The sequence below is a fragment of the Micrasema longulum genome, unplaced genomic scaffold (genome assembly GCF_059751315.1).
Source record: "Micrasema longulum isolate JH-2025_06_02 unplaced genomic scaffold, ASM5975131v1 h1tg000008l, whole genome shotgun sequence".
Classification (NCBI taxonomy): domain Eukaryota; kingdom Metazoa; phylum Arthropoda; class Insecta; order Trichoptera; family Brachycentridae; genus Micrasema; species Micrasema longulum.
The window spans coordinates 356,339-370,475 of NW_028277216.1; the positions used below are offsets into that span (position 1 = coordinate 356,339).

A 14,137-nucleotide genomic window follows, 5' to 3' on the forward strand; every position below is an offset into this window, starting at 1 on the left:
TTTAGCCTGAATAAAATACCGGGTATACGACTTAACCTTAAATTTATTTTTAAAACTACAGATATATGTAATTTAATATGACTTAGTGTATTTTGCCAGTTTGTAGAGTTAAGTCAACTAAATCAAATCGCCACGCTCAAGAAGACAGCCCCCGATTTTGCCGATTTCCCGCTCAGTTTTGCCAAAAGGAAAATAAGAAGCAGAACCCTTCAACTCTGGAACGATCGTTATTTAAGTGTTTGTTAACTAAAATGTTTTTCCCTTCCATTTTCCATGCCTATGATTTCAGGAGAATGTAGAATGCTGGCTACGAGCTCACCCAGATGCTTACGGGTCACGGTGGGTTCATGAGCTACCTGCATCGCTTCAAGCTCTCCGAGATCGACAGCTGCCCATGCGACGATGAAACTCCTCAAGATGTCCCTCACCTGTTGATGCATTGCCCCCTTTTTTCAGCTTTCAAAGACAACAACTGGAGGCGCGATGCAGAAGCTTGGGTGAAGATCTATGCGACATCCCATCGGTGATAGATAATAAAGAACTCACACGAGAGGTAGTATCATACATGCTCAATATAGTGCAGGCAATTGGTAAAATAAACCAAAGTAGGGAAGAAAATACCGAACACTCCTCTAGTGGAACGGCAGGCCTGTTGACTGCTGCCAACAGGCCGGCTTCTCCTGAAGAGTTTTAAGTGGTTTCCTCTCCACTTGAGCAAATGCTGAGAAGTTCTTGATTGGCCCACATTAGTATATCCCTCCTGATCCCAACAGTTTATTTTTAAATTTAATTGCAGAAAAATCCACTTTTGAAATATAAACCTTGTATATTATAAGCAAGATAATAAAGCAACTCCCGTATAAAAAAATATAAAAACTAAGTCAAATCTGAATATTTTCAAGTTAACGTTTTTCGCCAGTATACCCACGTTATGTTTTTTTTAAATTTATTTACAATTTTAAAAAACCCGTTAGGGTTACATTAGAGATTTAATATTGTCTAGTCATTTTATGTCTCGTCTAGTCTAGTTAGTTCAGTCACCATGTGCTTTTTCAGATTGATTTTAAATTTGTCTCCAGTAAAAGTTTTCAAGTAGTAAGGTAAGTCGTTGTAGTGTTTAAGTCCATTATGTAGTATTTTTGACTGTCCTGTGTTTGTCTTTGCTTTTTCAATATGATAGTGTTGTTGTTGTCTGGTGTTAAATTTGTGTATGTCAGCATTTTTGACTAATATTATGTCGTCGTCTTGTATGTTTCCCAGTGTTATTTTGTGCACAATTTTTAAGGTCTCAATTTTAGTCAAGTAGTTTATGTCAAACTGGTGTGTTTTTTGTACACTTCAGTCGTAGAGGTCAGGTAGGGTAGGTTGTATGTTAGTTTAAGAATTTTATTTTGTTGTCTTTGTATTCTTGTTATGTCTGTCTTGTTGCCAGTTCCCCAGAAGGCGATTCAATAGACCATTTTTAGAAAATTGAGTTATAAATGCCAATTTGTTAATTATCTTATTACTTATTACGCGTTCATGCAGCTAAAGAATCATTATTTTTCGGTTACTAAATAGTATTTTCAGCATTTTTGACTGATTCTCCACTGACTGATTTTACTTATTTGATTTTAAAAGCAAATAAAATGTTTGGTGAAATTTGCAAAATGGTCTGTTGAACATACAAGAAGTAGGAAGGTGAAACAGCAGCAATTTCTACGTCCATTACTGTGGGAATCTTCGGTACTAATGAAAAAACTAGTGTGTACAGATATGCTTTCGTTGAGAGCCCCATCGGCCGAGACTCTCGACAAGACGTTCTCGATAAGTGTGTACAGCCGCCATTAAATGTTAGTAGATAATTGTATTAGGTGTTAGCATAAGTTGTGAACAAAGTAAAACAAAATGGTAAAGGTTATATTTCATTCAAAAGAAAATTTTCTGCCCTACAATATATTTTTGCTTGGGGGGAGACACATGTTTAGACTTTTGCCAGTTATCGGCAATAAAAAGGTGTCTAGTGAGTTTTCCATGTTGGTTTGCATGTTGGTTTAATTGGTGTCCTGGCGAAGAGACGGGTACGTCTCGAAACCGGTAGATATAGAAAAGTCGGTAAGTGGTATTATACAAATATTTAATCATAAAAATATTCCTTATTATTAAAGGGCAACAAAATATATCATAGAAAAAAAAGAGCTAATATCTTTAGTTTGAATCCAGGATAGTGTATGCTTTTTAAAAGATGGAAAATTTTTAAAGATTCCCGATGTGGTTGATTTGAAATATTTTTTTAAAACGGTGTTTCACACTAGAATATTTCATAGTCCCTAGACCAGTACCTGACGCGTAAGACTGATCATCTTACCTGCATGTAGCAAAAAATGATCAAGATACGATGCGATTGGTGTACCAATGCAGTTCCCTATGCACCATTAGGTGTGGAAAGGGATAGATGATGACGATAATGATTATTAAAATGAAATGTTCATCTTTAAACTGTCGCCTATTAAAAACACTGAGTCTAATTCCTCTTTAATTCAATGAAATAAGCAGTTTTTATTGAAAATGATGCGGTGTTGTTACCTAAGAAACGACACGTCTTTTTATCTACGACAGTGGGGTGTAGATCTAAAAGGGAGTCAGCGCTTTTTCAGTATTTTCTCGGTTTCTTGAATCTTTTTGTTGTAGCCAAAAGACGCCATCGGTTTCTTGTTTTTGGTTAGCCGATTCCCGTCGCTGTTTTCGACTGTCGAGTGTTGGGAATTAACATTTTTGCCGGCAATTTGCTGCTGCTGAGAACGACTGCAGGCTCTGACCTTCTCCAGGGCGATGGCGTCCACGACCATTCCCTTGTAAATATTCTGGTGTGGGTTTTTCCAAACTGTCTCGGACCATATTTCTACCGTCTCCACTTCCTGGATAGTCCGGCTGGCTGCCATCGATATCAAGAGTGGTATTCTGAAAAATATTGCGACAATTTACTATTGTAATATTTACAGTTTGTACAAAGGTTTCTAGACAAAAGACTGGATTCCACCACCTAGGAAGTCATCATATATTTATTTACGGACATTGTCCATTTATACAATTCATAAGGATAAATATTACAACATAACAACTAGAAACCTCGGACAAAACATACTCTTTCATACCGATAACCATAGAACTAACTATGGTTTTCATTCTCCTATGCCCAGAATTCTTAGGTCTGCCAACAAACATACCAGTCTTGATTTTTTGATAGCAAGTTGTCTTCTTTCAAACGATCACTGAATCAAATTCAATTATAAACACCTCTCCTTAAAAATAGAAGGTCCTTAAAAATGCCCATTGGGCGCATACATCAATAAATAAATAATTTACATATTTCATCGTATGATACCCGTATCGTAAATAAATCACTTAAATAACTTGGCTTCATTAACAGATTTTACTCTAATTTTACTAAAGTTCGCACTATCAAAACTCTTTATTGCTCAACTGTTAGCCCTCTTCTAGAATATGCCTCCTAGAAAAGTGGTCTGATCTCCATTCTATGTGAATCGCATAAATCACATTGAATCAGTCCAACATCGCTTGCTTCGAAAAGTAGCGTGGATGCTTGGACTAGCGAGAGGTAAATATTCATATACTGATAAAGTCAATGTACAATATTTCTAGTCTAACAAAAACGATCACTGAATCAAATTCAATTACAATTCCCTCTTATACTTAATAAAGAAAACATTTGCTCACATCACCCAAGATTTGTTCCTCAAAATTTATAAAACATATGTTCGTCCACTCCTGGAGTATGCCTACCAAATCTGGAGTCCCTATTTTAAAAAAGGGATAGAGTTGTTGGAGAAAGTCCAGAAAAGAGCAACTAAAATGGTAGTTTCTCTGAGAAATAAATCATACGAGGACCGCTTAAGGGAGCTCGGGTTAAGTTCACTGGGAGCGCAGGCAGCGTGGGGACTTGATCTTAACTGAGCAATATAATGTACCCGAGTTGAAATCAATGTTCACTATGAATGAAAACCGCCATCTCAGAGGTCATTCATTGAAACTCAACACTACCTCCTTCTCATCCAGCCCCAGGAAGAACTTCCTGACAAACCGAGTCGTGGAGAAATGGAATGGCCTTCCGGAGAAAGCGATCGATGCTAGTTCAGTGAATGTTAACTAGATGCACACAGCAATGTACAATGTTTAATAACCACGTACACTTGATATACACGCATCAGCTCAATAGCTGCTAGTACTTGATTTCTTTGATAACAAGTTGTCTTCTTTCAAACAATCACTGAATCAAATTCAATTATAAACATCTCTCTCCCGCTTCCACTCCCACCAAGTCTACTATATACCATTGTGTCTTTCTACTTTCCTTTATAATAATTTTCTATGCATAAATATGTCCTTTAAAATGTCCATTGGGCATATATATAAATAAATATATTAATATTAAATAATCATTTAAATGAATAACAACTTACTCGGTGAGTTTGGAAGAATATTCTGGAAGAACGATCTTGCAATGCAATTACTAACGTATGCAGGTTAGTGCAGTTACCTGCCATATTTATTGAATTCATTTTAAATACATTATAATTAAATGCACAATTTGTATACAATGCGAGTTGTTTTAATTATGATTCTGCTGACAGGAAAACCATTAAAACTGCAAATTGTATTTAAAAGTCACTAGAAAACTAAGATTTATTTATTTTAAGGCCACAGTGTCTAAAGTGACCACTTAAACCAGCCAATGACAGGTCATAAGCCCTGTAAATGCCTAGACTTCCATATTCCCCTTTTAAGAAAGTTTTCCCTCTGTTGCAACAAATTTACATCTGAATAACTCCCCGGGGAGGAGGTCCAGCCTGTCTGCAAACATTTGGACATACTCAGTTTATTGTTGACTGATGATTTCATATACGCGTGTCAATATATGAGGGTATTAAAAGCAAGCTTAGAAATCTCTACCAAAAACTGAAAATTATTTATTCAAATGATTTAGAGAACAAGTGGGTTTTGAGTTTTTTCCGAAACATCACTTCACTCTCACAGCCTCGCACCTCTGCTGGGAGAGCATTCCATACCGTAGGGCCTGCGACCATGCGGCATCTACAGGGCTTATGACCTGTCAATGGCTGGTTTAAGCAATAGGCAGAATGGTGAATGTTACACAGTGTGTAAAGTGGCCACTTAAACCAGCCATTGACAGGTCATAAGCCTTGTAGATGCCTAGACTTCTATATTACCTTCTCTTAAATGTTCTTCATCTCTGTTGTAATTTGTTCATAAGTGGTAATTTTATTTAACAAACCAAATTACAGATTCTATTATTATTATTATTATTATTATTATTTTCGATAACTTATATAGCCACATTTTCGTAAACTCAAGGGCGCTTTACATAGTGATTCTATTGTTAAATAAATTTAATTGAAGCTTTTAAATTTGTAATTTAATTCAAACAATTTATTTTGTTATCAAATGCTACGGATTTATTCAAATGATTTAGAGAACAAGTGGGTTTTGAGTTTTTTCCGAAACATCACTTCACCCTCACAGTCTCGCACCTCTGCTGGGAGAGCATTCCATGCCGTAGTGCCTGCGACCGCAAATGCGCGTTCACCAAATTTAGTGCGCTGCGTAGAGGTATAATAATCTTTTCTATCGCCGTAGACGTAGCTGATCTAAGCGTGAGACGCCTGTCAGCTAGTTCATCTGGAATGCAGAGTTCCCTTAGATTCCGGAGCAGAGTTGTGCAGTGACTTATACGTAAGCCAACAGAGTCCTAGGCAACTACTTTGAACGACGTCATTAGTTCCAAAAACAACCAATGATAGTGTTGTGGTAGGTTTTCGGTTACCGAGAAGCCAATTCACCAATCAGGACAACTCATCAATGATAACTTATGACGCCACAGGCCGTGGTGTAGTCCTGAATAAAAAGTACCGGAGCGCAACGCCACCACTATGGTGAAGTGGGGGGAACACAGGTTTAGAATTTTGCCAGTTATCGGCAATAAATAAGTTTGTTGTTCTTTCGAATTGTTTGAAGAGACTTAAGTAGAAATATTTGCAAAACGTAATATTTGTTCCTGACCAGAGCCAGGGCGCCGCGCCGCTCAGATAAAAAGCGCCGGAGCGCCGCTCCGGTGCACTCCGGCCGGACTACACCACTGGTCACAGGCGGAGTCATTTCAAAATTACAAAAACTTTTGAAAAATCATAGCGCTGATAATACGATACACAAAAATGTGCTTTTGAAAATTTTGACTTAGTTTGAGAGTCCATTAACAATTTTATATTTTATTTATAAAAACACTGATCTCCTCATTAAGTTAGTATGGTTGCAATTGAAAAAAGGTAGTAAATATATTCAATAAATTATTCATTAACAAACAACAATAGATTAAAAAAGACAAATTATAGCGTTTAAGAATGTGTCAAAGCAGTGTCAAAGTACATTTTAAACAATGACTCATCCATAGAATTAAGAATAATCCAGAAGGAGCGTAGCATCATATTTGAATACATCGGACTGTGTCCAATAATTCCCCCACTATGCCCCCACTTTCGCCGCGCGCATACGCGATGTCGCCGCGAAAATGTTGCACGATGGGAAAAAAATCATCATAACACAAATGTAAGGTAAAAAAAAGCAATCTGTTAATTTCTCTAAAATTTTATTGTGCATGCGGAAATATTGATTGACAAAACAAAGAAGATAAGTAAAGGGTCATTTAATAAGAGTAATTGAATTAATGAACTCCAAACTTAAAATATAAAACAAACTATATTTTACATAAAATGGGGTCTAGAATTTCAACCGTCCATACGCTCAGTAGCTGCAAGACATGTTGTAATTTAACTTCTATTTTTATAAATTTGTTTTTTATTGAATTTTTTAAAATATCACTTAAACTCGAAACTTTATTGTCAAATAAAAAAAAAAACAAAAATGTAAATAGGGGCTAGATATCTTATCGTCGATGCGCTCTGAAGCTGCAAGACTTGCTGTAATCTAGCTCCTATATATCATAATTGGAGACGAAGAACTATAATCCTAACTGTCCATGCGCTCTGTAGCTGCAAGACGCGCCGGTATATTTATTTATTGTACAGCACCCTTAAGGTTAATTTTTAAAAAACGGCGCTACATAAATTATCCAAATATATATATAAATATATAAAACTGATATTTTTATATCATGTTAAATAATATTTGATGTTTTGAAGATAATATCGGTCAAATGTCTACCACAGAGTTGTTTAATCTGAGGCCCAATTTTCATTAGTTCTCTCATTGGATGAGCAAAGTAGGGTAAATAAAATTTACTACTAAATTTTGTTAATAATATAAAGGTAATATCTAAATCATATGCTACTTACAACTTTTTTATCAGTGAAACCGAGAATACACATTTTTTTATCTAATTTCCCTTACTTATGACATTAACTGCTTTTGTTTAATTTTATTTAATAAAAACCTTAACATATTATTATTTTTTAGTTACTAAAAAGTATTAATTATAGTTCAAGGTGCGAACTGCCGCCAAAAATCCTTGCCCCTCTTCCCATCACCAACCCCCCTCTGTCTTACATCTTAAGATCTAGCGACTTCTAGCGACTTTTGAACCTCCGTTTAGCGACATTTGCTTGTGACGAGTTGGCAGCACTGGCCACTCTGATGATTAAAGATTAAACGTCAAATGGAGTGTAAAACAGCTTCAAAAACGGAAAAAACGAATGCGGTTTGGTCAATTCCACCTATTTATATAAATATTTGGATAATTTATAAAGCGCCATTTTCGTGAAAATCGCCTCAAGGGCGCTGTACAATAAATAAATATCCCAGCACGTCTTGCAGCTACAGAGCTCATGGACGGTTGGTATTCTAGTTCCTCGTCTCCAATTATGATATAGGAGCTAGATTACAGCACGTCTTGCAGCTACAGAGCGCATGGACATTAAGTAATCTAGGCCCTTATTCACTTTTTTTCAGTGAAATTTAGAGTTTTAGTGATATTTTAAAAAATGAAAAAAAAAACAAATTTATAAAAATAGAAGTTAGATACAAGTCTTGCAGCTACTGAGCGCATGGACGGTTGAAATTCTAGACCCCGTTTACTAAATTTAGATATTTGATAACACCAACCTATTGAAGCTAGATTACTAATCGTCTTGCGGCTACAAAGTGCATGGACGAGTGAAATTCTATAGCAACTTAAAATTATATCAATAAATTTACAAAATAAACATTTAGCACAATCTGAGCTAATTAAGTGTTTTGGGTAATGCGTAAGGTCGCAATAAATGGTCTAAATGAAAATGTTCCCATTTCGTCGTACGTGTACGTATTTGTTTTTTGTTTGACGTTTAATCATCAGTGTAGCCATTACATGAAGCAAATAAAAATAGTCAAATGAATCACTCTCGAGGGGGCAGAGAAGATCCAGAATGTCGCCAGGCGGGAATCTTCGATTAAAAAACTTATAATGCCAAGCAGGTTGGCCAACATTAGTAGTTAATAGACAACAATGAAAAAAGTACCTACCTCAATATAATTTAATAAAACGAATATTTTTTAAGAGGTTTAATTCTTGGTAACTAATTACAAGAAATGAATTATATTTCGACAATTGTTTTTAGTTTACGCTTTATTATTATTTATTTGCTTTAGGAGTACAATAATCCACCTTTATATGAAAATAAACCATTCTTATAAAAAAACTTTGAAAAATCGGCCGCGTAAGTTTGGCAAAATGTTTCATCACAGATTTTGTGATATTTTTATAGGGATGTGGGTTTGGTAAGGTGGGTACAATAATCCGTCTTTATTTAAAAATGAATTTGACAAAACACTCTTTAAAAAAAAAAAAAAAAACAGCCATGTAAGTAGACGTAAAATGTTTCATCAGATAGATTATTTTTTATAGGGATGTGGGTTTTGGTAATGTGGTGGTACAATTATCAGTCTTTATTTAAAAATAAATTTGATAAATCATTCTTTAAAAAAAAAAACAAAAAAATCGGCCGTGTAAGCGGGCGCAAAATGTTTTATCAAATATTTTTTTATAAGGATGTGGGTTTTGGCAAGGTGGGAGGGGGCATTGGAATTATGGCTATGGCCTTCGGGAATCCCTCCCGCATTTGCTTAAAAATAAGGAAACCATAGAAACCTTATCGAGAGAGATCTTAATGAAAGGAATTGATTTGAGGAATTATGTGAAGGTATGTGTGAGGAAAGGGCAGTGAAATAAAACACAGTATTTTTAAGGAGAGAATTCGCTGTCGTTGTCAGAGTCGCCTTCAGGATCTGTCTGACGTCCAGACTCAGCCTCATTTTCTGTTGCCTCATCAACATCGGTTTCGACTGGTATAATACCATTGTTGATCAGGAACTGAAGCGCTGTGTTCAATTCTTGCGCGATCTCCGCGATTCTTCGCTCTCTCTCCAACTTCTTGTCGTCCGCCAGCCGCTTGGATCCGGGGTACAGGAGTGCGATATGCGAAATCGTCGCGTTGAAGACTGAACCTTTGAAATTCCTCCTGAAAACGAACTCTGCCAACCGAGAGCGCAATTCTTTTCGCTTTCTTCCTGTGGCGGGAAGGTACTTGTGTTTGATCAAACCCCACAGGCCTTTGATCGTATTCGTGTGGATAGTTCGGTTGACCACGTCGTGCGAGTAGGAGTACCCGGGCAAACGGTCTAATCCGACGTACGCGCTCGATCCGTCGCTGATGATCCGCGTGCCTTGAAAGCAAAATAAATACTTTAAATTTCATTTCAAACGTAAAATATACTTTCTATAGTCCTTAAAATATAGCTTGATTAAAATACAGCTGCCAAACTAATGACTAGTGGTGGGGAAATACTGATCACCGACCATGTTCCGATCAAATCGATTTTATCAGTTTTTCATGCAAATATGAAACTCTTGTTTCCGAAAATTGATATAAAAACGCAAAAACAAGCCTATTATGGTGTGTTTAAGACAATTATTCATTAAAAAAAACAAGACATTTTTTTTTTCACATGAACAACATCAAATGAATTATTTTTTTCTCGGTCGATTTACATTGATCGATTTGTCCATCTCTAACATTTTTGCAAAATGATATAACCTTGTAATGTCATTAAAAATTGGGTTTATTTTTTGAGCAAAAACAAGCCTATTGTGGTGTGTTTAAGACAATTTACCAAAAAAAAAAATTTTTTTTTCTTAAACATCAAATGAATTATTTTTTTATTCGATCGATTTACACCGATCAATTTGTCCTTTTGTTATTATTATTATTATGATGCATTATCAACAAAATCAAGAAAGGGGTGCTGCGTTGGCTTGGACGTGTAGAGCGAATGGACAGCGAAAGAACGGCTAAAAGGATCTACAATGCTAATGTTGATGGATGAAGACCGAGAAAGACATGGCACAATCAAGTCCATCAAATACTTGAAGATGGACATGTCAAGAGTAAACAATAACCGGCGTGCGTGCATAAGATGTATGACTGTAGAGGAAGCGAGGTCTATATGCAAAGATATAGTGATATGGCGTTCTATCCTCTCTGCCTACCCCTACGGGGAAACGGCGTTATGGTTTGTTTATGTTGATTTATATATCGAGCATTGTATTGTAAAAAAAAATTAACACGCCATATCTGGCGTGATCACGTTGATTTTTCGTGTCAATATAAATCACTCCTTAGATGTTACTACAAAGTTATGTCGTCACTTTTGCTGACAACTGTCATTCAACAAGCGATATTTTAAGGACTATAGTCGAATAAATAATTCAATAAATACCCGGAGCGATTCTCTGCATTATTATGGGCCACAACGTTCGGCGCCTCCGATCGTATATTACTTCGAGAAAACATTTTTGTGGTCCGTCGTCGGCACCTGTAATTTGTGAAAAATATTTAGATCGGTTTGTTGCGTAATATTTATATTCCGTGCGGAAGAAACTTACTTCTCTCCACTCCGCCGAAAATCCACAGCTCGGGAACCAGCCGACCGCGGTTAGACCTCTTCCGTGCGAAAACGGATTTGTCAATCTCGACAACCTTCCCCGGCCCGCCGATCGCGGGAAGGTTGTCGCAGAACGACAAACACATCTCCCGGAGGTAGCTACCGTGGTCGGCAGCCGTGCCGCTGGAGATGTCGCACTCGCTGATGATCAGTTTCACCGGCACCCCTTTCGACCACATAAAAATCGTTTTCAAAATGGTCGAAACGGCCAGGTTACACTGCTCGAAGTAACTACCTACGAGCGGGCTTTCCTTTCTTGTTTTACCGCCGTTTTCCGGGCAATTTCTGCAGGCGAAGGTGAATCCGGCGGTCAATTTTTTGTTTGTATATTTTTTCATGCCTCGATTGCACTTGATGCATACTTTTTCATCCGGTATCAAATGTTTCAAACGACAAAAATTGACCGCCGCCTCCTCGGTGTTCGTAACGGTCAGTGCCAAATTGAAAATTGTCATGTCTTTCTCCCTGAAAAATCACAAAAAAACATTAAATTAACAACGACAAATTGAAATTCGTGTTTTAGGTTGAAATGCGTATTTCTTTCACGTTACATATTAATATATTCGTCGACTTTTGATCAAGAAAAAATGTTGCGACAACGAGCGTGAGATGCGGCTTCTTCCATAGACAAAGGATAAAGGAAAAGGAAATAGATACTATAGATACCGAGATAGATCGGCAAGAAGATACCTTTATCTGAGTAACATTATTTTTTGGTATGTGTATTTTTTGTACATACACAAATCTGGATTTCTCCCGAGGGGGAGTAGGTATATATTTTTTATCAATATTCCTACAGAGATGAGGTAGAATTTTTTTCAAATTCAGGATTATCGATATTCGAGCGTTTACAGGGCTTACGACCTGTCATTGGCTGGGTTGAGTGGCCACTTTACGTTTTTTTAACAACATTCCCCATTCCGCTTATTAGCGAATATCGACATTGGCATCATTTTGATTCCTGTATATATCCTATTAAATGAGAAAGCATTCACTAGCGTGTTGGAGCACCATCTATGTATTGATATTGAAGTTAAGTATTTTTAATTAGCATATTACTTTATTTTATGTATTTAAGACTCTTCCGAGTTAAATTAAGTACTAGTAATCGCCTGCAGATGATTCTGCAATTTATTTATACTTATATTTTGACCAGATCTTATTACACAACATTATTTTTTGGTCTGTGTATTTTTTGTACATACACAAATCTGGATTTCTCCCGAGGGGGAGTAGGTATATATTTTTTATCAATATTCCTACAGAGATGAGGTAGAATTTTTTTCAAATTCAGGATTATCGATATTCGAGCGTTTACAGGGCTTACGACCTGTCATTGGCTGGGTTGAGTGGCCACTTTACGTTTTTTTAACAACATTCCCCATTCCGCTTATTAGCGAATATCGACATTGGCATCATTTTGATTCCTGTATATATCCTATTAAATGAGAAAGCATTCACTAGCGTGTTGGAGCACCATCTATGTATTGATATTGAAGTTAAGTATTTTTAATTAGCATATTACTTTATTTTATGTATTTAAGACTCTTCCGAGTTAAATTAAGTACTAGTAATCGCCTGCAGATGATTCTGCAATTTATTTATACTTATATTTTGACCAGATCTTATTACACAACATTATTTTTTGGTATGTGTATTTTTTGTACATACACAAATCTGGATTTCTCCCGAGGGGGAGTAGGTATATATTTTTTATCAATATTCCTACAGAGATGAGGTAGAATTTTTTTCAAATTCAGGATTATCGATATTCGAGCGTTTACAGGGCTTACGACCTGTCATTGGCTGGGTTGAGTGGCCACTTTACGTTTTTTAACAACATTCCCCATTCCGCTTATTAGCGAATATCGACATTGGCATCATTTTGATTCCTGTATATATCCTATTAAATGAGAAAGCATTCACTAGCGTGTTGGAGCACCATCTATGTATTGATATTGAAGTTAAGTATTTTTAATTAGCATATTACTTTATTTTATGTATTTAAGACTCTTCCGAGTTAAATTAAGTACTAGTAATCGCCTGCAGATGATTCTGCAATTTATTTATATTTATATTTTGACCAGATCTTATTACACAACATTATTATTTTGTGACCGATGCCAGTTCCACTAAGCTTTGAACCTTAAATTATCACCTAGGACTAATACCGTTCACTACACAATATTAATTTAAAAAATATATTTGTTTATTTCATTACGAAATAATGTGCATTTTTTGTATTAAAACTAATTATTATTATGAATTGTATTATATACTTGCTTGCTATTTTATTTTAGTTTTCATTATTATTACGATTAACCTTTATGTAAATATTATTATGTCCCAAAATGAGTTTGTTGTAACTCCTGGGAGTACATTTTTTTAAAAAATATTAATAGAAAAAAATAAACATTACATTAATATTGTATAATAAACATTCGTAAACATACTCTTCTTATGATTTTTTTCCACTTATGAAAAATGGTTGGAATAGGTATGTAAATAATTATGAAATAAAAAAAGTGAAATATTTATACTTATTTCATTTCACTATTCAAATAAATCACACGATTATTTTAAAAATGTCAGAAAGAATTGAGTAAGAAAACTGAGAGAAGCATTTCGGATTATTTTTTGAAAATTCGTTTAACTGTGTCTATTTTCTCCCATTCCGCCAATTCGCATGATTTTTACCCTCGGGCTTTATGAGTTAAGGATTACCTAATTTTCAGAAATAAAAAACTACCTTTTCATGGTATACTATTCATATAATAGTTGATTATGTAGTGATCAGCATTGGATTCCTGATATCCCTGGATGATTTTTTCCTTCATGCAGATCGTTGCGTGTTCAAGTAAGACTGAATCCACTAATTTTCATAAAATTCAAAATCTCGCAACTCAACGTATCATATAGGATATGAGTTTTCTCTATAAAATTGTTAATAACCGAATCGATAGCCCAAAGGTTGTTAGAAGCATTTCATATCGAGTCCGTGTCCGTAGAACTTGTCATTCTGTACTTTTTGACATTCCGCGCTCACGGACTTATTAAATGAAAAATAGCACTCTTCAAAGAATCCAGACTACCTACAATGACAGTTTTAGTGACATCGAAATATAAC

General features: G+C 35.7%; 1 protein-coding gene and 1 long non-coding RNA gene across 2 annotated transcripts; both read right to left on the minus strand.

Annotated features, from left to right (window-relative positions):
• Positions 1 to 1,891: 1,891 nt before the first annotated feature.
• Positions 1,892 to 4,591, minus strand: LOC148285744 (uncharacterized). Its single transcript, XR_015823438.1, has 2 exons — positions 4,461 to 4,591; positions 1,892 to 2,940 (listed from the first exon to the last, which is right to left on the minus strand). It is a non-coding gene; the product is annotated as an uncharacterized LOC148285744 (long non-coding RNA).
• Positions 4,592 to 8,617: 4,026 nt separating this feature from the next.
• On the minus strand, positions 8,618 to 11,652 carry LOC148285745 (uncharacterized). Its single transcript, XM_088230024.1, has 4 exons — positions 11,562 to 11,652; positions 10,952 to 11,475; positions 10,786 to 10,881; positions 8,618 to 9,732 (listed from the first exon to the last, which is right to left on the minus strand). Coding segments are annotated over exons 1-4 (1,104 nt in total). The 5' UTR covers positions 11,564 to 11,652; the 3' UTR covers positions 8,618 to 9,250.
• Positions 11,653 to 14,137: the final 2,485 nt, after the last annotated feature.

Bases quoted from the DNA above. Each gene is read 5' to 3' on its own strand.
- LOC148285745 (XM_088230024.1), bottom strand. The intron at 10,882-10,951 runs GTAAGTTTCTTC...CACAAATTACAG, and splicing joins TTTCGGCGGAGTGGAGAGAA to GTGCCGACGACGGACCACAA. The intron at 9,733-10,785 runs GTATTTATTGAA...TTTGCTTTCAAG, and splicing joins AATGCAGAGAATCGCTCCGG to GCACGCGGATCATCAGCGAC.